Raw genomic sequence first — 26359 nt, 5'->3', positions numbered from 1 at the left:
CATTCAGGGGAACTGGTGTAAGCTATGCTGGCAAAAGTACTCTCTTGTGGCTATAAACTACAACTATAACGACAAACCCTTTCTAGCGTAGACAAGGTCACAATCTATATTCTTAGATTTTCTCCTTTACCCTACATTTAAACATCTGACCGTTAAGAGAACAAATTACATAATTAAGAATTGATCAAGAATCCAATGAATATGAATATTTCTGGGATACTATTTTTTAGGGAGAACTGAAGCTTGGGATATTTATTCTCAACACCCCCAATTTGTTGGCAAAAATGAAAAATGACTTACTATTAAGAAGTATAATACACTGTATTTCTGCCCCCAGTATGCATCTTAATCTATGATGTTTTTTTGAGTGGCTCCTTTGCCTTTGCAGGAGACAGAGGGAAGAAAAGCTGGTTTTCCATCTTTATCTCTGATTTATTTCAAAAGATCAATAGATTTCAGTATAAACAATGAGAGTTCTGTAGCACTTTAAAGACTAACAAATTTAATTTCAGCAGACATAAGCTTTCTTGGGCTTCAGCCTCAGTTGGTAGCATCTGAGGAAGTCAGCTGAAGCCCATGAAAGCTTACGCCTGCTGAAATTAAATTTGTTAGTCTTTAAAGTGCTACAGAACTCTCGTTGTTTTTGCTGTATCAGACTAACACGGCTACCCCTCTGGAAGATTTCAGTATGAATTTTGTCGGTGCAGCTATTAACAGAATCGGTCCCTTAACTTTTATATAAGAGTTCACAGTATTTACACTCTCTACCTTTGCTCATTTTTAAACTCCACCTTACTTCCAAATAAACATCAGATTCCAAAATGTTTCTAAACTAAGAAACCACTAATTTAAATTATATTCCTTTTTAGAATGAAGGCAACTAACACACATTAGCTTTTGTAATACTTTATTGATACTTTTAGTCTGGTTAATTTTTGTCAGTTGCTCTCTTTCATTCTTAATGTCAATATTTTAAACAAAGGTGACTTTTACTACTGAAGAGTACTAACATGGAGAAGCTCAGGAGACATGGGTTTTGGTATTATTTCAGTCTCTGCCACTGTGCTGCTTTTGGCAAGTCACAGCCTTCCTCTGTTTTAATTTCCCTTTATAAAATGGGCCTAATTCTAGATTTGGTTAAAATTTGTGTGGGAAGTCCTCTTAGTGAAAAATAAGGAAAAAGTCAATTCTGATGAATATTATCAATTTTCCTGCAGAAAATTTCAAAATGAAAATTGTTTCAAATTGATATTTTGAAAAGAAATTGAAATTTTCATTTAATTTAGACAAATTATAATAGCTTTGGTTTAAGAACTAGAAACAAAATATTTTTAGACAAATTGACATTTTGATACAAATTTTCATTTCATTTTCATTTGAAATATTGTTTTTTAAATAATGAAATACAAATTTGTATAAACAAAATGAAAATTTTCATTTCTAATCTGTTCAAAACTACCTGTGTGAAAACTAAAAAATAATTTTACTGTAATCTTGAACAGTTTTTTTTGCTTAAAATTTCTTGCAGGAAAACTTTGGTTAATACTATCTATTTTTGTAAAGCACTTTGAATGTATGGTTCAAACAAGCTGTGTGTGTGCATACATACACACAATATTATAATATTATACTATACTATACTAATATTATATTAGTATTATTTAAAAGTTAATGTTACTGTCTCTGAATAGCAAAAAGAATATCTTCTTTCCTCAACTACTCTAACTGAATGGACTTTGCTTATACCTATCTTTCCCCATTGTTGTTCCTTAACCTAAGATGTATATATATACCCCCAATCTGATTTCTATTCCTTACATCCGACGAAGTGGGTTACAGCCCATGAAAGCTTATGCCTGAAGAAATTAAATGTGTTAGTCTTTAAAGTGCGACAGAACTCTCGTTGTTTTTGCTGTATACAGACTAACACGGCTACCCCTCTAAAATAAGCATATTGCTTTATCATAAGGGTACTATAAAAAGGAATAAAGTCTAATATAGCAGGCCTCAATAAACCCCCAAAAACAAAAATACGCATCTGAATTTAAAGTAAATTTGGTTAAAATCTAAAACTTCTCTATAATGCAGCATTTTACTCTGAACCATAGTTCCTAAAACCAATGGTATAAAATTCAGGAAAAGGTTGTGTATTTTGTTTACTTTTAAGCTGGTTTTAATCATAGATTTAAAAAATGGTCTTAATTATCACCATAGATATATCTTTTATTAGTAGTTTGTAAAGAATTTTTTTTTAAAACAGCAAATAATTAACTTTTGTTCCTTAACCAAACAAAAAAAAAAGTGCTAAAATAGTATCCATAAAAATAAGCTTTGCCATTTTTGTCATATAATTTCACAGTCTTTCTGACATGGAAATAAAATATACTAGTCACTCATATGCTACACTGATGGATGCTATATAAATTTCTAGATAAAACATTTTTCCCTCTTCTGTTCTATCTCAGAGTAAAAGGAGCAGAGACCCATACCTTCCATCCATTGATTTTTAGAGTTAGCTCATTGAACAATGCTGGAAAACAACTGTAGCTTATATACATTCTCAAGCCATACCTTGATTACTTCTTCCCTTCAATAATCATGATTTCACTTTTCTATTTTTTTAATTCCTATTTTTGGATGCAAATACATAACGATCAGTAAATACATCAGACTGCCTGTCTATGCAATGCACACCTTCAGTTTTGTTCGTCCATCTGGAATGCAGGATGCATCAGCTCCCTCCTAAGTTTCTGTTGCCACATAACAGTTCAGAACTCTTAACTCATCAGGAAAGAAGTGACTTATAAAAAGGTAGGGTAGTGGGGGAAGGCTGGCTTGGAGCTGTACAGTTATCATTTTTGCCAACTTATAAAGGACTGGTGTCTGGGAAGTAAACTGAAGATATTTCTTACAGGCAGATAAAGACAAAGATCAAGGCACTTTGGTCTCTGGAACAGTAGCAGCCACACCATTTCCAGTTTCCTCTGCCTAGAAGATTCAAACATCAAGATTCCTCAGAAGGAAGGAAGGAAATACAGTGGTGGTCACAGTAAGAGACAGGGTGGAGAGCGAGGAGTGTGTGTCTGTGTATTGGAGGGCAAGGTGCATGAAGGAAAGATATGGACCATGATCAGGAAGACTGAGCCAAAGCCTCTGATATGATGCTAACAGGTATAATACTACAACAAAATATTATAACTGAAGACCAAATAACTATTTAAAAAAATAAAATATATACACACTTGTTATTAAAAATTGAGAATGATAAAATAATATAATAACAATTCCTTACAATACTGATAAACATGTACATGACAATTGTGTGAATTTATTTCTTTAAGTACTTTCTGAAGGAAGCAGTAGGAGAATGTGGCTGTGCTACTATAAATTATTTATGTTGAGAAAGGCATAAAAAATGGGTATATCAGCAATGTCAATCTGGAAGATAGGAAATCTCAGTCATTATGATGGTATATGGTACGTATTTTTATGCTCTCCTGAAGAACAGTAACAATTTTCCATTGTAGTAAAATTCTTCTTTTATAATACTGTACATGTGAGATAAGTGTACTAAGTACTTTTGTCTGACCTTCTATGAAGAAACAATCCTCTAAATTAAGGATAGATTGCTCTTTGTATGAGAAGGAGGAATTTCATTAAGCCTGAGAAGTAGTAAGTTAAGTAGAACTCTTGGTTTTTTGCTTTTCCTGCTCCAAGCCGTCTTCTTTTTCTCATATCTACCCCAAATTATTACCTTTTGTATTTTTAAAAACAATACGTACTCAGAACAAATAAATAGTTTATTGATACAACTAAATATTGTGATTTTAAAAAAAAATTAAGTTGATATAAATAAAAGTAAATAGTTACTTAGATCTATACTGTTAAAGATCTATACTGTTAAAGAATTGGGTTTTCAAAAGACAAATCTACTGCTCTTCCTAGTATTGTTGACTGCTCCAAATAATATGGCAGGAATGGAAAGATAAATTCAGGTTAAACTAGAATCTGTCAATAACATATGGCATACTTCCTCTCAATAAATGTGGCTGAATTTAGTATTTTATGTTAAATAGGAGAAGATCTAGAAGTATCATACAATTAGAGCACATGGGGCTTGATTCCACTTTATGCAGCAGTGTAAAAGGACCTTTAACTATAAAAGTAATTTATGTCCACTTAATGCCCTTTTACACTACTAGAGAGGTGTAAAGTAACCTTAGCATAAATGAGAATCTGGTCCTAACATTATGGTGTGGCAAAACTGTACACCAACTTTGCACAGGCACAAATGACTGCACAAAGCACAGTGCAATGAAAAATCAGGTTCATGGTATTTATGTGTGAATGAGTATTGTTTTCCTCATATTAAAAATTAAGTAGGTGACAGGCAAAACTTCTACTACTGTAGTACAAAAGAAAACCAGCGTTGTGTCCAAATGTCCTCGTATAAAAGAAAATGTCTTTTATGCAAGAGCTATGTATTCATTACTGTGAGCCGTAATAATTCCAGAGTCCCAGTATAGTATAAAAATGGCATAATGAAGTATTTCATAAATGCCTGTGCAATAAAACAATGAAAATACAACTGCGCTTTCCTCAGAATGAAATATCTTGTCTGATCACTCTTTTATTCAATTTTATCAATTGTCCATAAAGTTATTCTACTATAAAAACATTTGAGTTTCCCCAAGGAAGAGAACCTATTTTATTAACCCCTTAATTTTAAAAAAATTAAATTCAGCAGGGTCATTTAATTCCAATTTTTTTTTGCATTTAGAAACCTTTAGTTTTTGTTTAAAAAGTACTTGAAAAACTGTACAGCAAAAATATCTCAAAGTGCAGTTTACTGAACATTACAAACAGTCTGCATCGCAATTCATTAGTGCTCTTTGCATAACAAGTATTAATTGTTGCTATGGTTTCTTTGTATTTACAGTAGGTTTATTGGGGAAAGGGAATGTATTTGTTTACAAATGAGTTCTGTTTATTACTGAGATTACTCCCAAGAGAGCATTCAGAAAGCAAATCTGAATAGTATATGAACATTAGTTTAAAATATCTTAACACCAGCCACTTTAAATTGTGTTACCAGCATATATACTGATCTTTAAGATTAAATAGACTAATTCTACATAAACAGTGCAAATACCTCAATATTCACATCAACCTAAAATTAATGCTGCAGTTACTACTGACATTCATGTCAAAGTAGTAAATAAAGTAATTCACATCAGTAATTCCCAAATCCTCAAAATGCTGTCATTTATAATATTAAAGCAACACAGAACAAATGTTGGGTTTCAAAACTTCTTGGTTTTGTTACACACGATCCTTGTAAACATGGCTGTATAAGATTTCTCAACACTGATATCTGATGTAAATAAATAAATAAAACCACTGATATAAATAATTCCTATAACCTTTTTGCATAGGGTTTGGATGAAGTTTACTTTAAAATGCAGCAAGCTGTTAATAAAACCTGTTAGTCAACTAGGCTGCGATCATGCTAACAATTATGCATATACTTTAAACCATTAGCCTAATTGACTTTAATGGGATGACTCATGTTTGTAATTGTGTAATTTACATAATTGGGGTCTTATTTAGCACTTAATACTTGTCCCTAGTCATTCAGAAGGTGAGCGGTAAAAGTGCTCTGAATAAATTTATAAAATATGCTGTTCAATTTAAAAGGATATCAAAGGAAATGTTACAGTAAAAGTCACATACTTATGATTCCAAACAGGTTATGTACATAATTATACTACCACAGCAGGAAATACCTCACTGTAGTACAACAGTGTACAGTTGTGAAGCACAGTGTTTAGTATAATTTCCCTTTAGTTTTCCCAGTGCATAAGTGGTTTACAACTACACTATACAATATGCCCAAGTCTAGTTATTTATTATGTACAAGGTAGAAGCAAGATGTGAGGAAGGAAATGTAACAGAAGGAATGTAAAAAAGGTAAAGATACAGGATTTCATTCCTGCCAGGGGCTGAGCACTCTTCCAGAGGTTCTAAATGCCCACAATTCCCGTTGAAATCAGTGGGACTTAAGGGCATTTAACACCTCAGAATAGCATGCAGCACCTTGTTGGATCCCAAATGCACTTTATGAGAGGACATCAAAAGCATTCAGATGTCTTATAAAGTGCAAACAAGAAAATATATTCTAATATTTTACAATCATAATTAAACAAACTGCCATATTTGTGCAATGCAAAATTAAAACACAGCTTGGCATGCATTCAGTATGGATCCCATGATAACGAAGATGGAATTTGGAGTTTCTGCATCTTTTAAAAAAAAATCATCTTGGTATCTTAAAGTTATCATATAAATATAAAAGATAAACACAATAAATTACAGTTGTTCCTTGAAGTAGATATTTTAACACACGACTTTTTTTTTTTTAAAGTGTTCAATACTAAATTTCAACTCCATTCTCTGGTATATCACTGGTTTTTGGAGCTTGAAAAGCTTTTTAAAATTTATGTTTTCTAGAAATAGAAAAAAACAATAGCATTACAGTGAAAGTCACCTGATCTTGCCAGTCATATATTATCTAGATGCAAAATAAATCTAAAACTATTATATTCTGAGTAGAGCAAAACAAAATTTAAGGAATAAATTTGTAAAACAACATATAAGGAGTACCATGATGCTCAGTTCTGTTCTTGAGTTCCAAAACAAGGGCCAGAATCGATTCTGGCCCATCCTGTGAGCCATCACAAGGGAGTTAGAATGGATATAATGTGGCCTCTTGCTTTGGTGCACTGTACCGTCATTTCTTGTGTGCAGAGGGAACCAGAGCTGCTATGACCCTCTTAGCACAGGTGGGCAGAAAGAGTCTTGACTCTGCTCCCCACAATGTGCCTAGTGGCAAAGTTACACTAGTGTTTCAGGGAGTACATATTGCCTTTTATAGTATGTTCCCTCCTCAGAGCAGTGGGGAAACTGAAAGGAGATTATGACTGTCAATCACACTCTTCCTCCAGGGGTAGCATAACAATATGATTACCCCTTACTTAGGACTAGATTGTACACTGACAAGCCAGCCCTAAGAGAGTACAATGTTGATTGTACTCACAATACTATATTATACCATATCCAGTGATACTGAACTAGGACTAACAACAAATGTCTTGAAATAGAAAGCTAAAATGGCAGAACTGAAACAAGTTGTTAAAAGCAATAAACATATCCCTGTAATCCTTCTGTTCCAAGAGGGGACAGGTACTATCAGGGTTATCACCATTTAATTCTTCAAGAGAGGATATTTCTCTGTTTTTCAGTCAGAGAACTGGAAGATGGTTTCTGGGTTATTGTTTTCTGTAGGATTTGTTGGCTGCAGGGTTTTTGTTGGTGTAGTTTTACCATGAGAATGAGAGGAGGAAGAATGTGAACTTTCACTGGAGCTGCTACGTGTCTCTGTGCTTGTGCTTGTCTTTTTCATCTTCCTTCTTTTAGCAAGAGGTGCCTTGTCAACATTCTGGAGGCAAAATCCTTCCCTTTTGTACTTGTTAAATGCCTGTTTCAAAATAAAAAGGCAATTCTATGCATTTATAAAAAGGTTAAGAAATGTTAGAACATTTGTAAGCTGTGAATTGTTCTAGTATTTCTCAAGATTATTTTTGTATATTCTTCATGCAGTGACAATTATATGACAATTTTACAACTCTTTAAATCTAGGTATACAATCACTAATTGGCACCCTTCTCCCACATGATCTATGTTTTAAAAATTACTTGACTAAGTCTTAAATATAGTCAAGATTATAATTTATTAAGCTATATCTACTTAAATTACAATTTTAGTTTTAAACTTTCAAAAAAACATTTTGCAAAATTTGGAGCTCTGCAATTGCTAACTAAAGTAAAACTATTTACCCCACTTCTTCTTTCACACCACAGACCCTGTTTGTAATGTAGCCATAAAATGCAATATGTCTGAGCCTAAGATGCAGTTTAACATAATATGTTTTGAAGTTATTCTTCATAGAAAAAGTTTTGAAAAATCATATTACATTTTCCTCTTTGCCTACATTTGTATAACAAAGATATTTTAAGCGAATTAATGCTGGTGTCCAAAAATGTCCATTAAGGCAATATCAATGGTATTTCCACAGACCATTCCAATCAAAATATATTTTAGATGCTTTACCTCAAATTTTTGTAGCAACAGTTTACTTTCTTCCTTTCTTTTCTAATCACAAGAAGGGCAATTAAACTGAAAATCAAGCAAGTGCTAAGTGTAACCACAATGTTACAGACACATCTTACAAAGCTTTGTTTAAGGGCCTTCTCCAAACTTGTACATTTATGGTAGCTATTTCACCAGCATCTCTTACCCCAGAGATATAAATATGCTGTCAAAATCTATATTACTCTCCCAACTTCCCATTTTGGCATATGAGTTTCATTATCTTTTCTCATAGGTTTTGGCCATTGATACAAATCTATGTATTATATACGCCTTATATTTCTGTGACTTCCTATACACCTATCACAGAACTTTAAATGTAAAAATACATTTTTAAATACTCAGGTAAAACCAAATTCTAGGCAGATATACAATAGCAAATGTTTAATATTTATAATTAAAATTCAAGACTTTTTAAGCTTACCTGAAAGGTTGCTTTGACGTACGTATGTACAGCAGCTCCTGAAGAGCCTAAGTTACCAGGAGTCATTAGAGGATTGGATGACAGCTGGCTGCCATCTTGAAGCCATTCACTGTATCTCAAGCTGGATATTTTAATTCTTTTATTTGGATCCACTGTAAGAAGTCCTAATAGAAATATATTAAACATTCTTAATCCAGAAGCTATTATTTATTTTTTAATACTGTGAATAAAGCAATCATTTGAAAATATAAAAATGGAATAATTTGATGAATCATAATTATATATCACAGACGTAGCTCATACAATATTGACACAGGATTGTAGAAAACACTTTTTAACAAAGGAATAAACTAAGTGCTTGTAATAAAGCATTAATAAATCAACAATAATAGATCAAGGTTCAATAACTGACATACCTAAAATATTATATACATTGATTCTGGATGAGCTGATAATTATTGCTTGTAACTAAAGGACTACTTTGGTTTCCTTATAAACTTAAATTAATAAAGCACCAAAAACTGAAGAAATATACATGAATTTCCCGAATAGCCATGTGATACTCTGTACCCCCATATTCACCATTGTCATATAATTATATGTTTTGTACAAATTATGCCTTGCAAGACATAATTTTAAAAGTCTTGATCTGTTGAATATCCTGTTGGATTGTATGTACTATCATTGTATGTGAAGATATGAAGTATTGCAATATGTGTTACTGAAATATGTTGTGAGGTTAGGAGACACCCACAGCTAACCTTTCAATTGCAACAAAGGGACTGGCCAGACATATGCTGATGGCCCATTAAAAGGGAATCTACTCTCCCAATGGCCATCCCACAGATTTCTCAGAGACACATAGGCAATGGAGACTGCCTGCCCAATGGGGGCTGCCTGACCTGCAAAATCACAGCAAAGATCTTTCTAGCAGTGGGAGAAGGTATAAAAAGAGAGACAGTGACATCATTACTTGGTCTTTCTCTCTGCCTCCCTATCTCAACATCTGGAAGAACGTCTAAAGGACAAAGATTTTGAACTGAGGGAGGCTGGTGCTAGGCTGGAAAAAGAGTCCAGTATGTGTAATGAGGAACTGTAACCTGCTTGTACCATCTATCAGGGTGAGACATTATTTGATTCGACTCTTGCATAGACTAAAAGTTTAGGATTTAGAATGTGTGTTTATTTTTATTTTCTTAAGATAACTAATTCTGACCTTTATGCCTACAACTTACAATCACTTAAAATCTACCTTTCTATAGTTAATAAACCTGCTTTATATTTTACCTAAAACTGTGTTTTAGTTGAAGTGCTTAGGAACTTTCAGCTCAGTTTACAAAGGCTAGTGTGTGTCCACTCTACACTGAGGGAGTGGTGAACTGATGCACTCGCACTGCCCAGGGGAGCCTTGAGCAGTGTAAGATGGTACAGTCCTGGGGCTGGAGCTGTGAGGAATTGGCCGGAGCCTTTATATTGATAGTTCATGAATGACTAGGAAATCATACCTGTAACTTAGTTGGGTGTGTCCCTGCCTGTGGATGTCTGTGTAAGTGCAGTGCCTGTCAGAGGTTTGTAGCTTGACATCAGCATCATTGTGTCAAAGGCAGCCCAAGTTGGTGTGTTTGGAGGGCCAGCAGTCCCACTGTTCAGGTTACACCCTGGGGACTTCGCCACAAGCCGAAAACCAAAAAGTATATAATATGGTATTTTACTTATGGTCACTGCAGCTAAAAGAAAATATGAAATATCCATGGATACATACCTTGTATCAAGTCTTTGGCTTCTTGAGATACATTCTTCCAGGCTTCTCCTTCAAACGAGAATTCTCCCTTTTTAATTTTCTTCATAATTTCCAATGCACTGGTGCATGTTAAACCTTTGTCTTGAGACTGGAAGGGTACCTGTCCTGACAGCATTGTATACTATCAGGAGAACAAAAATACTACTAATTAGTACCATATATTCATTGGCAATCTTATTACAGCATTACTGATTACATTAGCCGAACTCAATATTCAGATATTATTATCTATAGAGTAGCAACAGTGTATATATTCAAGTATTCTAGTACTTAATAAGAATTATATTTTCTCTTCAAGGTGTACATGGCCTAAAACACATCAAGTCTTTATTTACAGACCTTGTTAGCAATATAGGCTTACATTTCTCAGTAATGTTGAAAACATACAGATTTTATGTAGCAGGAAGCCTATGCAATTTACTTCCATTTCAAAAGAAACTTTTCTGTAAAACAGAATGTAGATTGGATCTTTATCAGAACTGGACAGTCTTAAGAGCATAATATAAATGTATAGAGGTCTCATAATCAACTTATTATTTCCTTCACAGATCCAAACTGTTTTAACAGGTGAATATTCAAAGAAAAAAATAATTTATTCAAATTGCGCAGAAAAAAACTGAAAGCTGACTATAGCTCTATTTTCTTAGTAAATGACTCCAAGGCACATCCCAACTTCCTACTATATGTGCAGGAAAGAGATATCCTCACCCCACTTCAAAGCAGTGTCTATCTAATTCTAGCTCATCAGGGACAATGTCAAGCCCTCCTCATACACTAGTTTTAACAATGAATCAATTCTGCTTGTTATAGAATGATTGAAATAAATAAACCCACAAATAAACCACTCACCAAAATGACTCCCAAACTCCAGAGATCACAGGATTCATCATAACCATTGTGATTCAAGAGCTCTGGAGCAGCATAATGAAGAGTAAAACACGGAGTCTTCAGAGGCTGATTATCAGGTGGTTTTAACCGAGCAAATCCAAAATCAATTATTTTTATTTCTGAATTATCATTTTCATCTGTGAACAATAAATTCTGAAAAGCAAAATACCTAAGTTAAAATTAACAATTTAAAAGATGTAGTTTTAAAACATACCCAAAACTGATTCGAACTAACAATTTTTTTATAAGAATCCAGTCTCTAAGAACAAATATGCAAGCCAATATGGTTTTCTTGTATTTGTGAGTATATTCCATTTCCTCATACTGCTTGATTAGAACTAGAAGTTGAATAATATGTTTAATTTATAAATCAGCTCTGATTGGAGAGGAGCATGTGTTTACCAACATGCAACTTATAAAATCAACTGCTCTGTGTGCGCACTTAGGAGATGATTTTTCAAGATACAGTGCCAATGATATGAAATCAAATTCTATATCACAACCATATCACTAACAAGCAGAAAAATTAGGTGTTTAGAAACTAGCATGATTAGAAAAGGAAACAGAAAATGTTTAAACACTGAAGTAGTAAAAATATTACACTTCTTAGCAACCTCATTTTTTAAAGGACAGAATACTTATTGTAACTGAAAAGTATTATTTAACACTATACCTTCTTTAAAAGATAAGAATTAAATTGGTTTAAGTGCAACTAAATCATGTAAAGCTCAATCCTGTGTTGTGCGAAGTACTCTAGATTCCCACATGAGGGAGGCTGCGTACTCTCAAAATGTGCTCAACATCTTGCAGGACTGAGCTTTAAAGTTGTCTCTTGCTACCAAACAAAGATTTGGAAAACCGAGCCTCAGGGGAGACAGAGAATCTGTGTTTTCCTGTGACAATCTTCCTAGTTTAAGCTATATTAATATAATATTGAATTCCAACAATAAAGGTGGGTTATAAACCATTAAGATTCAACAAACACGGGTAATACAGTTCTGCCAAGATGCAGAAATAATTTGATTTAGTTATTAGAAAAGTTCCTGGTGACAATTTGGGGTGAAACTAAGCTGGTGTGCTGATAATGATAAGAAAATCTGACAGAGCTCAGATGATCTGTTTCTGACACCTCACATTTATCTACTTGCTTTGTCTGCCCAATAAACTCTACCAATAATGCTTTCTCTTCTCTCTCCCTCCACATTTCCTTAGTTTGCTTATGAGATTGTCATGTGGAATTGTGTCAAAAGCCTTACTAAAGTTAAGCTATATCACATCTACTGTTTCCCCACTATCCATTAGGTTGGTTACCCTGTCAAAGAAGGAAATAAGATTGGTGTGGGATGATTTGTTCTTGACAAATCCACACTCGCTATTCACCTTATTATCCTCTAGGTTTAATAATTTGTTCCAGTATCTTTCCAGGTATTGAAGTTAGGCTGGCTGGTCTCTAACTGTCCAAGTCCTTTCTTTTCTCCTTTTTTAAAAAGGTAAGTACTATGTTTGCCCTTCTCCAATCCTATGGGATCTCACTTGTCCTTTGTGGGTTCTTGAAGATGGCTAATGGTTCAGAGCAAAAATATTTTAGGATGCCTGCCAAACAATCACTGAATGATCGAGGTATGAAAGGAGCACTCAAGGAAGACATGGCAGTTGCAAATAAGCTAAATAAATTCTTTGTATTGCTTTTTACTGCAGAGGATGTGAGCAAGATTGCCACACCTGAGCCATTTTTTTTTAGGTTCCATAACATATTGCTTAAATCAGCCTCTACCAGATGATTAGATGATAGCTAATGCAACATTGATTTTTTAAAAAGGCTCCAGAGGCAATCCTGGTAATTTCAGGCTGGTAAACCTAACTTCAGTATCAGGCAAATTGGTTGAAATTATACTAAACTATACTAAAGAACAGAATGATCAGGCAAACAGATGAACACAATGTGTCGAGGAAGAGCAAACATGGTTTTTGTAAAGGGAAATCATGCCTCACCAATCTATTAGTATTCTTTGAGGGGGTCAACAAACATGTGGGACAAGGGTGATCCAATGGATATAGTAAACTTGGACTTTCAGAAAACCTTTGACAAGGTCCCTCACGAAAGGCTCTTAAGCAAAGTAAGCAGTCATAGGATAAGAGGGAAGGTCCTCTCATGGATCAGTAACTGATTAAAGACAGGAAACAAAGAATAGAAAGAAATGGTCAGTTTTCAGAATGGGGGGAGGTAAACTGTGGGGTCCCCCAAGGAGCTGTGCTGTTCAACATATTCATAAATGATCTGGAAAAAAGGGGTAAACTGTCAGGTGGCAAACATGCAGATGATAAAAATTATTCAAAATTGTTAAGTCCAAAGCAGACTGCAAAGAGTTACAAAGGGATCTCATAAAAGTGGGTGACAGGGCAACAAAATGGCAGATTAAATTCAATGTCCTGCTTAGGTTTTTGGGTGAGATTTTCAAAAGTACCTTAAGCGTCACTATCACACAGACTTCTTTAGCATTTAACTTTGAAAGAGTTATAAACAGGTTAATTATAACACAAAATATTCTACAAAAAGAATGCAATCATCCAAATTGTAAGTGGGACAGAATATTAAATTCCAGACAGAAAGTGGCTGGGAATCTGCTGAGGTAACAGCTATATCATCTGCACTCAGGTCATAAATTATAGCCACCCTTTGAGGGTCAGTTCTATTGGAGAAATTCTATTCTATGATTTTCAGGTTTTTATACCATGCTTATCACCATAGTACTTGAGCACCTTCCAACAGTGCATTAAACAATGTTTTATTTGTCCTCTCATCCTCTGCCCAGAGGGAGAAGCATGTACAGTGGAATGTCTTGTTTTAGTAGAGGAGTTGGTGGGGTGTTTGTTTGTTTGTTTAATCACTGCAGAAGGGACTGTTTTGACAGCAAGGTGCGGTTGTATGATCAGAAGGCATCAAGATTCAGAATTAATAGTTGTATTAGTTTGCAGCTGATTTATTTTTCATTTTTAAATCAAATACACTTAATGGGTAGATGTGACAGTAACCCCTAAACACTCAATACTAACCCAAATCACCTTACCATCAACTTTTATTAGTTGTAGTAGTAAATAAATGATTATTTACTCTAACTGTGGTTCTTTGGATTGTAATGCAGAAATGTATTCCACTTAGTGTGTGTGCACCGAGTTCACCAGAGCTGGAGAATTTTGCCTAGAAGTACCTGTAGAGGGGCAACACTCACATATTGTGGCCATAGCTCCTCTCCTGTCTATAGGAGGCAGTGCTGCCCCGACCTCTCTCAGTTGCTTCATAGCAAATGCCCAGAGATTAGAACTCTGATGCAGATGTACCTGTGTCCGAAGTCATTGTCCAGCTCCTCAGGGTAAATCACGAGAGGCAGGCACTCAGCATCGCTGGCATCAGGCAGCTCCTCCAGGTTGATGGCATCAGGTAGCTCTGGCAAGTCACAGGTGGCAGGCAGCTCCAGTAGGCAGCTTGGGTGGCTCTTCAGTTGGGCTCAAGTCCCAGCACTTAGGGAGAGACATCCTTCTCCTCCAGCAGCTCCTCCCTGACCTCCTGCATGCTAGCAGTAATGCTGGAGAAGGAGGAGGAGTCTCCATGAGGCCTGGAGTGGTCTTGATTGGTCTTCTGAGATCTTTTCCTAGGTGCACTCAATAGAGAGTGACTTCTTCATTTCTTCAGAGAGGCATTGGCTCTAGAACGCCAAATAGCAGCATTCTCTGAACCCAAGGGTGACCTCCAATTCAATGCAGGCCTCGGTGCCGAAGCAGGCTGCATGGCCTGTCTGAAAAGGTGCTGTTTTAGGCAAAGATCCTTCACCACCCGAGTCCATTTTGTGAACAATTTGCAAATCGAACACCACTTCTTGACATGAGTTTCGCATAAGCACAGCAAGCACCTTGTGCATGGATTGTTGTTAGGGATCACTCCCCCAACATGACAGAGAATGAATCCTGATAAGTCAATCACCAGGTAAACCTTAAATAAACCTAAATAACATTAACAATAGGGTACTGATTTACTATATACAACTAGAATAAGTTATTAAAAAGGATAAGAGGAATTGTCAAAGTAAGTCCCACACTGAGCTCTGACTCTATTGACCCCGGGCAATAACATGGAACCAAGGAGGGGATGAGTGGCACCACCTCATATAGCCAGTGGAGGAGCTATGGTCACGAGGCGTAAGCACCACCCCTATACAGATACTTCTAGGCAAAATTCTCTGCGCCTCCAGTATGTTGGGAGTGCACGCACCTAAGTGGAATACATGGCTGAATCTATTCAAAGAAGAAGATTTATATTATTGTAGTGCCACAATCAGAACTGAGACTCCATTGTGCAGGGTGCTGTAAACACAGAAAAGAGAATCCTTGCTCAACTGGGTTTACAAACTTTGTACTTCTGTCAGGTTACTGGAGTCCGGAAAGAAAGACTATTCTCTTAACAGCATTCCTGTCACACATTTATTGCACATAAAACCATATTGTCAGAGGAAAACATGTAGGAAGAGAGTAAAAACTGCAGTGAGTAAAGCAAAGTTGCAGCAATGATAGACTGTAGGATAAGGATGATTAATGCAGGTTCACTTGTAGTCTATATTTCTTTTTAAGTGAAAGCACAGAGGAATATTTTGATATAACAAGTACATTTAGGTAATTACGAGGATCACAAGAATCAGTTTTAATCACCTAATTTACTAACAATCCTAAAGCAAGAAGAATTCTGACAAAAAATATCTGTATTCTATCCAATGATCTCAGAGCACTCTACATATGGTAAGTATTATCTCCATTTAAAAGATAAAGAAAACACACTGGAAGGTTAAATGATTTGTCCAAGATCATACAACAAATCAGTAGCAGAGTAGCAAATAGGATCCAATGTCTTACAACCCCATTTTTTCCTCTTTTTAACTATTCATTTATTTTAAAATGATAACAGATTTAGAAGGTCTTGTCATGTAAATATCAGAGAAACAATCACTACAACAATGAGCTTCTGTTCCGAGAAACAGAAATCATCTCTCTCTATTTAATAAGATGTTATCTATCATATTACAGAGTGAACATCTTAACACTACCCATGACAAGCTGTTTCTGGTGATTTTATTAAATTAAATAAAATCATTGACTACACATTTAACAAACCAGGCATATCTATCACATGTTAATATTAAAAAATGTTGCACAGGAATGCTGCGTTTTTTCTATGTGAGTACACACTTTGTCTGTGAACTGACTAAAATGTAACCAAATATCTATTTGTCCTCTGTTTATTTTGCTGGGTCTGTAATTGATGCGATAATTTTTCCATACCAACAACTTCCCATATTTTTTAAACATTCATCTAGAGTTGGACTATTTATTGTTTCTAACGAAAGGCTGTCGGTAGTGCAGAAGCTGCCAGAAGAAGGGAGATTAATTATTCATCACTTTGTGTGTGACCATATCCAATAGGAAGCTCCACGAGGATTACCAAAGGATCATCTGGTAATTAATACCCAACAATTTGTGAATTTGCTTACGAACTGCATATTCTAATACTTGAAGGGACATGTCCACTATATATGCATATAATTGTCTCTTTCGCCACAACTTTTCCCAACACTTCTCCCTATTCTTATATCTATTTTTTTAAAAACCTTACTGGTGTGAGGTACCACTGAAACAGTATCTTAAATACATTTCCTTTTATTGGGCTATAAGGTTGCTGGTCTTCTTTTCCAGACGAAACCTGTCCTCTGGGTAATCTGTCTAATCCAAATCCTTTTCCCAGTGTGTCATACCTGGATTTGTTAGGAAAATTGTCTGCAAAGATTGATATAAATTAGTTCTAATTTTTGTGTTCCTTAATTGATCAGATACTTTCACTTCTATCGACGTTAGCTTTCTGCATAAAGCAACTTTCCTAAAAATCTGAGAAACATAATGCCTAACCTGAAACTTCTGAAACCATGGGAGATGGGGCCAATTAAAGGATGTATATAAACTGTTGCAGAGTGTGAGTTTTTTATTAATCCATGGTAGCCTATCAATATTTATACTGCCACAATTTTCTTGTTTAATAAAGATCCAGTTTTTGGATTAGTTAGAGCCTGCCCAATCCACTACTGCTCTGAACTCAGTGACTTGATAGTACCATGCAATATTTGGAACAGTTAGTCCACCCCGTTTAATTGGCATGTACAGAGTATCTGCACTCAATGTTTGTCTTTACTTATTCCATATAAATTCTAACATGCTCTGTATTCCTGCTAAGATTTTTTCTAAAATGATTACAAAAAGCTTTTGAAACCTGAAAAATATCCATAGGAAAATATCTATTTTGACTCTGGCTATTCTTCCCAATCAAGTATTTCCATACCTCCTTCACCACTCCAGATCTTTTTAGATTTTCTGAAGTTGTGGTTTGACATTTAAATCATGGAGCTCTTCTAGAATGCTTGAGATTTGAATTCCCAGGTATCTTATAAAATTTGTTGTCCACTTGTACACAAATGTTTTCTTTAAGAATAGCTTCTCAGAGTCTGACAAATGTATAACTAGCCTTTTAAATTTGGCATAATTTACTTTGGAACCAGACCCTTTCCCAGAGTCACAGACTTCTTCAGATTCTAATTTTAAGGAAACCTTTGTGTTAGATAAAAGTAATATTACATCCTCAGTATATAAAGGTATCTTCTGATGTGTTCCTGGCAAGTTTTATTCCAGTGAGAAAGAACCAGTTATCTACTTTTCCATAACTATTATTCAAGATATGCTGCACATGTGCATTTTACTCCAGGTGTGTGCAAGTCTTGTGCACAGATATCAGTTTCTTTTTCCTCAATAGTACCCATTGGGGTGGCTCGAGCACCCCCTGTCACTGCTGGTATAAGAGGGCAGAGCCAACCCCAACTTCCCTCACTTCCTTCATAACAGATGTACTCTGATAGAGAGGGGAAGGCAGGCGGGTCATGGAATGGACATGTGCAACACATCCCAACGAACAGCAGCTATAGAAAGGTAGGTGACTGTTACAGTGGAATGGACACTTGAAGAAAAAGTATGTGACACACAAGCAAACAGCTATGGAGGTGGGTTCGGAGTCTATCTGAATAGTAATTGTAAAACCAACCACACAGCATAAACTCTGGATTGATGGGCAATAGCGTAATGAGAAGTGAATGGGTGGACTGAAGACTAAGTCACTGCTTTACAAATGTTGACAATTGATACTTGAGCTAGGAAAGCTGCAGAAGCTGCTTGTACTCTATTAGAATGTGCCAGTACTCTAGACAGCGGGTTCGTGTTAATCAGTTGGTAGCATAAATGGATGCAGGAAGAGATCCAGGAGGAGAGTCTCTGGGAGGAAACTGGATTGCCCTTATCTCTGACAGCAATTGCAACAAAAAGCTGCATAGAAGTTTTAAACAATTTAGTATGCTCTAGGTAGAAAGACAACTTTCTTCTCACATCCAATAAGTGAAACCTTTCTTCATGCTTATGGTGATGGAGTTTTGGAAAAAACATGGGGAAATAGGTAGCTAGTAAGGAACTTTGGGTGCAGCCAGCAATAAACCTTATAAAAACTATATAAGGGGGTTCTAATACCAAAGCTCTCAACTCACCAACCCTTCATAAAGAGGTAAAGGAGGGAGCAAGTTGTGGAGGATTCAAAGGGACGGCCAGGCCCCATTACAGTTGCCAGGACTAAATTGAGATTCCAAGGAGGGATGGGGTCCCTCACTTGAGGGTATAATCTGTCCAAGGCCTTCAGGAATCAAATGACAAAGGGGCTGTATAAAAGAGGACTATTATCCATTGTGGCAAGGTGGGCCTGTTTTGCCCCGTGGGTCTGCGCTCCTTACGGCTATGCCAGTGGTGCGGCTGGGTGGGAGCAAGGGGCGGGGGGGGGCCCGGTCCCGCCCTCTACCCCGGGACCCGACCCAGGGACCCTGCAAGGGGTAGCCTCAAACAGCTTAGTCCAAGGGGCTACTACCTTCCCTGGGTCACTCTTCTGTAGCCCCCCCCCCCCCGGCTTGTGGCTCTCCTTCAGGCTCTCCTCTGGTCTCCACACCTTGCAGCAGCTCCGCTCCACTCCTCTACTGACTCCACACCTTGTAGCAGCTCTACTCAACTCCCTCTCAGCTGCCCCCATCTGCCTGACTGGGAGGCTTTTAACTGCTGGGGCAAGTTCCTTGATTGGCCCCAGCTGGCCTGATTGACCTAATTGGCCTAATGGTCCTGGAGTGGCCGCAGCTGGCCTGATTGGCCTAATTGCCCTGGAGTGGCCGCAGCTGGATCACCCAGGGAACAAAGATTTGCTAAGCCTGGGGCTGATATATATGCCTTCCAGCACCCTCCTAGAGTCGCGGGACCTCCTCGTCAACCTCCTCTTGGCCCTGGCCAAAGTCACCATCTATAATACCAGGGAGGGGAGGTTGGCTGGGGAGGCGCCCTGCGACTGTGGGGCCTATTTCCGTTCCCTTCTCCGATCACGTCTCCGAGCAGAGTTCTTCTGGGCGGCGTCCACCGGCTCCGTTGACACCTTCCAGGAGCGGTGGGCGCTGTCCGGGGCTCTCTGCTCGGTGTCCCCTTCCGGCTCCCTTCTTTTATGCCTTTGACCCTCAGGCCCCTTCCTGTTTTTGCATTTGTTGTCCCCCGGAATTAGTTGCATCTAGGTCCGGTGGCTCCTCCCCTTAGGCTGGGGGAGGGGCTTTGAGCGGTGGGCGGGCTGACGCCCACCCACCCACCCTAGTTTGCAAATAGGAGCACCCTCCTATAGCCGTCAGGGCTGGCCCTGTCACACCATCCATATATGCCAAATGCACTTTGACAGAACTAGCAGTCAGATTCTCTTTTAGATCTAGATGACATTCCAGCACAATGTTGAGGGGTGCTTGCTGAGAAGATATACCCTTCCCATGAGACCAAATGGAGAAGCACTTCTACTTAGCCAGGTAAATGATCCTAGCTGAGAATTTTCTACTATTTACAAGTACATTTGGTCAGCAGGACCTTTCAAAGGGTGTCAGCCAGGAAGCATCCACATTGTGAGATGGAAAGCTTGGAGGCAGGAGTGGAGTACACGGCCGTAGTCTCGGGAAATTATGTCTGGATCCAAAGGTATGGGTAGAGGAGGCTCTATCGACAGTGTCAGTAGGGTTGAATACCAGTATTGATGGGACTGTGATTGTGCTATGAGATAAACATGGTCCTTTTTTATTTTGAATACAACTCTGGAGAGCAAAGGAATCAAAAGGAAGGCGTATAAAAGGGAATTCTCCCAGGATAGGAGAAAGGCATCTAGTAGGGAGCCTGCGCTGAGGACCTCCCTCTGGGAACAGAATTGATGGTATTTTCTGTTGGTCCTTGTCGCAAATAGGTCCACTTGTGGAGTCTCCTGGAGTTGGAAGATCATAAAATCATAGGATTACAAGGGGCTGCAAGGATCATTCAGTCTAACCCCCTGCCAAGATGCAAGATTTGTTGTGTCTAAACCATCCAAGACAGATGGCTATCCAGCCTCCTTTTGAAAACCTCCAGTGAAGAAGCTTCCACAACCTCGCAAGGCAGTCTGTTCCATTATCCTACTGTTCTTAGAGTTAGGAACTTTTTCCTGAGTTTTAATCTAAATCTGCTATGCTGTAGTTTGAACCCATTGCCTCTTCTCCTGCCCTCTGGGGCAAGAGAGAACAACTTTTCTTCATCTTTTTTTATGGCAGCCTTTCAAGTATTTGAAGATTGCTATCATATCCTTGCTTAATCTCTTCTTTTCCAAACTAACCATACCCAGTTCCTTCAACCTTCGCTTATATAGCTTGCATTCCCATCACTTTGATCATTTTTGTCACTCGCCTCTGGATCCCTTCCAGTTTCTCTATATGCTTTCTATACATTGGTGACCAAAACGGGACACAGTACTGCAGCTGAGGCCTAACTAGCGCCAAGTAAAGCAGTACTATCACATCCCATGACTTGCATTCTATGCCTTTATTGATGCAACCTAAAATTGCATTTGCTTTTTTTTGCAACAGCATCACATTGCTGGCTCATTTTTAGGTTATGAACTACCACAACTCCCAGATCCTTCTCAGCTGTGCTACTGCCACGCCAATTATCCCCCATTCTGTATTTGTGCATTTGGTTTTTCTTCCTTAAGTGTAGCACCTTACATTTATCTTTGTTGAATTTCATTTTGTTGCCTATAGCCCAATTCTCCAATTCATCAAGATCCCTTTGAATTTTAGCTCTATGCTCCGAAGTATTGGTAACCCCCTCCCACCTCAAGCTTTGTATCATCTGCAAATTTGATCAGTATTCTCTACTATATTCAGGTAATTAATAAAGATGTTAAACAACACCGGACCCAGAACAGATTCCTGTGAAACCCCACTTGAGACCTCCCTCCAATCCGACATCATTCCATTAATAGTTACACTTTGTTTGCAGTTATGCAATTATGTATCCACTTAATAGTAGCTCTGCCATGCCCACATTTCTCCAGCTTACTTATCAGAATGCCATGTGGGATTGTGTGAAAAGCCATGCTGAAGTCCAGGTATGTTATGTCCATAGCATCTCCATCCACCAAACCAGTTTCCTTGTCAAAGAAGGAAATCAAGCTGGTTTGGCATGATTTGTTCTTGGTAAATTCATGCTCACTGTTAGTGATTATCCCTTCATTCACCAGGTATTTACAAATTCAGTGTTTTATACATTACTCTAGTAGCTTCCCAGGTATTGAAGCTAGACTGGCTGGTCTATTCCCTGGATCCTCCTTTTTAAAGATGGGCACTATGTTAGCCCTTCTCCAGTCTTCCAGGACCAATCCTGTCATCCATGAGTTTGCAAATATTATTGCCAGTAGCTCCAATATTTCTTCAGCTAATTCCTTCAGTACTCTCAAGTGAATAGCATTAGGCTCCACTGATTTGAATTCATTCAAATGTGTCAAAAGAGCTCTGATGTGTTCTTTACTTATCTTGATCCATAACCCTTCCCCTTTCTTTTCTATGGTAACTTCCCTAGTCGTCTGGTCACATATTATATTTTTGTGAGAAGACTAAAGCAAAGTAGGCATTGGGCAGCTCTGCCTTCCTATCATCTTCCATTACCATCTCACTTTGTCCACTGAGCAGTGGACCCACACCATCCCTGATCTTTCTTTTTTGTCTGACTTATTTGAAGAACCCCTTTCTTGTTGTCTTAACATTTCTTGACAACTATAACTCATTCTTTGCCTTGGCTTTCCTGATTTTGTCCCTACAAGCTCATGTTATTCCCATGTGTGATATGCTCCTCTTTCCATTTCCTATATATAGCCCTTTTGGTTTTTAGATAGCAGAAAAGCTGCTTATGCAACCACATTGGCCTCATATGGCTCTTATCTTTCCTCTGCTTTGGAATAGCTTGATGTTGAGCCTCAAGTATTGCATCTTCATTCTCTCCAGGCAAAGCTGTTTTTTCACCTCTTCCTGATGATTTTAAAATTTATCAGGAGTTCTTAAAAAACCTCCTTCAACTCCTTTTCTTCCTAACTGCTCCTATGGGAACTTGCCTACTGTTTCTCTAAATTGGTTGAAATCCATCTTTCTGAAGTCCAGTGTCCTTGTTTTGCTATTCTCATGTTCTTCTTTCCATAGGATCTTGAATTCTATCAGATCATGATCACTTCTTTTCAAGTTCCAAACCATCTTCAAGTTCACAACTAATTAATCCCTGTTGGTCAAAGCCAAATCCAAAATGGATGATTCCCTAGTTCTTTCTTCAGCTTTCTGAATCAGAAAGTAGTCTCCTACTCATACTAAGAATTTGCAGGACATATATTTTGCTGTAATAGTCTACCAACAGATTTCCGGGATGTTAAAATACCTCATTAATACTAGTTCATATGTGTTAACTAATCTTGTTACCAGCTTGTAAAATGACTCATCCACTTCCTCTTCCTGATTTGTTGGTCTATAATAAACCCCCACTATGACATTTCTATTGTTCTTTTCCCTTTTTATCCTCACCTAGAGACTCTCAGTAGGTCTGTCACTTACTTCCTCTTGGATTTCAAAGCAAGTGTATATATTCTTGATGTACAGCGCAATGAAGCTGACTATGTCTGGTCATAATGACCACTCCTGTCGATCAGCATAGGATATGCTCAGCTGATGTGCCAGTGTGTTTTATTTCCTTGTAAAGTAAGCAGCTTTGAGGTGAAGCAAGTGAGTTATACAGAAGTCGCAGAGGCAAACTGCCTCCTGGAAGGGTTGGTTTGACCGTGCCCCTTCTTGTCTGTTTATGTAAAACACGGTCACCAAACATTGTCATAATCAATATAGTTTCCCCCGCTATGTGTAGAAGGAAGGTTGAGGTGGCTAGACATACTGCTCTTCAACTCCCTGACATTTATATGAGCCTCTAGGTCTTGAGATGACCAAAAACTTTGAGTCTTCAGGATTCCAATGTAAACCCTCCAACGTACAGACAATGCAGCCAAGACTAGAGTGAGTGTTGGAAGGAAGGGAACTCCCACATACATTTTTAGAAGGTCTATCCACCAATCCAGAGATAAGAGGACTAGCTCTGGCAAGCGAACCACTTTGTCCAAGTGGTGATGATTTGGGGCATATACTGATGCTAGTTATGTTTGCAGCTTCCTGAGTCACAGTCTGGTGTATTGCACTACATAGGTACATGCTGCCATGTGACCTAACAGATTGAGGCATTTCGGTGCTGTTGTAAGCAGAAAAGCTTTTCATTTGAAGTCTTAGGTCTCAAATGGTTTCGAATCTGGTTTGTGGTAGAAAAGCCCTCACCTTTGTGGTGTCGAGAACTGCTCCAATGAATTCTATTGTCTATACCAGTGTTTCTCAATTAAATTTGGCCATGGAACCCTTTTGAACTCCATAAATAATTGCGGAACCACCCAAACTCTTAACAGTCTTAAAATGTCGAAATAAGGAAGCATCAGCATTTCTCAATTAAATTACACTTACATTACACTTACACTCGATACCCTCTGCCGAAAAAACCGGGACATTTTCCCTTTTTCGGCGGCGCGGAGAACAGCTGCTCTCGGCGGCGCGGAGAACAGCTGCTCATGGAACCCTAACAGTGTTCTTGCGGAACCCTGGGGTTCCACGGAACACCACTTGAGAAACACTGGTCTATACAGGTCACAGTACTGATTTTTCTCTATTCATTATGAGTCCCAGAGCACTGAATATACATAGAGTGATGGATATGCAGCACAGGACCTGAAACTTTGATTGACCTCTGATCAACCAGTTTGTCCAAGTATGGGAACACATGGACACCTAATTTTTGAAGATGAGCTGTTACCACTGCCATACACTTTGTGAATAGCCGAGGAGCAGCTGCCAAGCCGAACGGAAGTACTGTAAAGAGAATGTTAGTCACCCTGTGCAGTAACTGAGGTTCTTCAAGATGTGTCCCCCTGTGGGTGCTCTGCTTTAGGTGTCGGTGAGTCCTCACGTCCTGGATCAGAGATTTTTGACAGCAGTGCTTGTCCAGGTTGCGCATGGATATCCTTCTGAGCAGACCAGATGGAAAATCTCTTCCATTTAGCTAGGTAAGTGGTCCTAGTGGAGGGTTTCCTGCTACTAAGGAGGACCTCCTTGACCTGTTCTGAGCATTCTTGCTCCATGGGGTTTAGCCATGAAGCTTGCAAGCCATGAGGTGCAGCGACCTGAGATCAAGGTGCCTCAAGGTGCCGTTTCCTGAGTGATCTCCAGGAGCAGAGGTAGAGAGAGAGAGATGTGCCTACTGCAAGTGTGGTGAACCAGTGCTGGCACGGTCAAGCAGGGGCTATGAGGATCACTGCAGACCTTTCTTGTCTGATCTTCACCAGGACCCTGTGGATGAGAGGAATCGTAAGAAAGATGTAAAACAGTTGGCCCGTCCACAGGATGAGGAAAGTGTCTGAGATGGACGTGGGGCTGTGATTCCGGAAGGAGCAGAACTGCAGGCACTTCCTGTTGAGTCTTGCAGCAAATAAGTCCACCCAGGGAACACCCCAACGATGGAAGACCTTGCTCAACACATCTGGGCAGATCGACCACTTGTGGTAAGAAAGGACCTACTGTCGTTATCGGCCAAAGTATTCTGAATCCCGGGCAGGTATGAAGCTTCGAGGTGTATTGAACGAGTGATGCAGAAGTCCCATGGTCTGAGGGCTTCCTGACACAAGGGAGAAGAGTGAGCTCCACCCTGTCTGTTTATATAGAACATCGCTGTTGTATTGTCCGTTAGTACCGATACGACTTTGCCCTGCAGGTGACTTTGGAAGGCTTGATAAGCCAGACACATGGCCCTCAGCTCTCTCACACTCATATGAAGCAAAAGCTCTCCTTGGACCAGAGACCTTGGGTCTTAAGGTCCCCTAGATGAGCTCCCCAACCCATCGCTGAAGCATCCATCACCACAGGTAGAGAAGGTCAGGGTGCCAGGAAGGGGAATCCTGCATATATAATGCGAGGGTCGTACCACCAATCTATGGTCTCTAAGACTGAGGGGGAAGGTGAGACTAACTTGTCTATGCTATCCTGAGATGGGCGATAAACTGAGGCTAACCAGGCTTGCAGTGCTCTTAGGCATAGCCTAGAGTGTTGTACATCGTAAGTACATGCTGCCATATGTCCTAGCAACTTTAGGCAATTCCGAGCCATGGTGTGAGGATAATGCTTCAAGTCTTGTATCATGCTGTGCAGGGTCAAGAAATGAGCCTCAGAGAGGGAGACCCTGCTTGCCCTGAGTCCAACACCGCCCTGATGAACTCTATCCTCTGGCTGGGTGGGAGCACTGACTTGTGCTTGGTGATAAGACCCAGTCTGTTGAAGGTGGCCTTTATCAGATTCACATCTGCCTCTACCTGCACTCTGGTATGTCCCTTGACCAACCAGTTGTCCAGGTAGGGAAATACTTGCACTCCCTGCTTCCTCAAAAAGGCCGCGACCACAGACATACATTTGGTGAATGCCCAGAGGGGCCGCAGATAGCAGGCAGGATGGGCAGGACTGTAAACTGGAGAT

The 26359-nt window shown here is 38.5% G+C and overlaps 1 protein-coding gene across 2 annotated transcripts in view; it reads right to left on the bottom strand.

Moving 5' to 3' along the window:
- Positions 1-6542: 6542 nt before the first annotated feature.
- The window catches only part of RPS6KA5 (ribosomal protein S6 kinase A5), a 168259-nt gene continuing 148442 nt past the window's right edge, over positions 6543-26359 (bottom strand). The window contains exons 14-17 of one of the 2 annotated variants that reach the window (XM_067556314.1): positions 11283-11474; positions 10395-10554; positions 8633-8796; positions 6543-7537 (exon numbers count right to left, since the gene is read on the bottom strand). In XM_067556314.1, coding sequence (XP_067412415.1) covers positions 7298-7537; positions 8633-8796; positions 10395-10554; positions 11283-11474 — 756 coding nt within the window. In that variant the 3' untranslated portion in view covers positions 6543-7297. The remainder of the gene's footprint in view (positions 7538-8632; positions 8797-10394; positions 10555-11282; positions 11475-26359) is intronic. The other variant, XM_067556315.1, reaches the window with a different exon arrangement.

This window comes from Emydura macquarii, unplaced genomic scaffold, assembly GCF_026122565.2.
Source record: "Emydura macquarii macquarii isolate MOO-44397 ecotype Brisbane River unplaced genomic scaffold, CSIRO-AGI_Emac_v2 contig_1713, whole genome shotgun sequence".
NCBI lineage: Eukaryota > Metazoa > Chordata > Testudines > Chelidae > Emydura > Emydura macquarii.
This window is presented reverse-complemented; position numbering and strand designations above follow the sequence as displayed.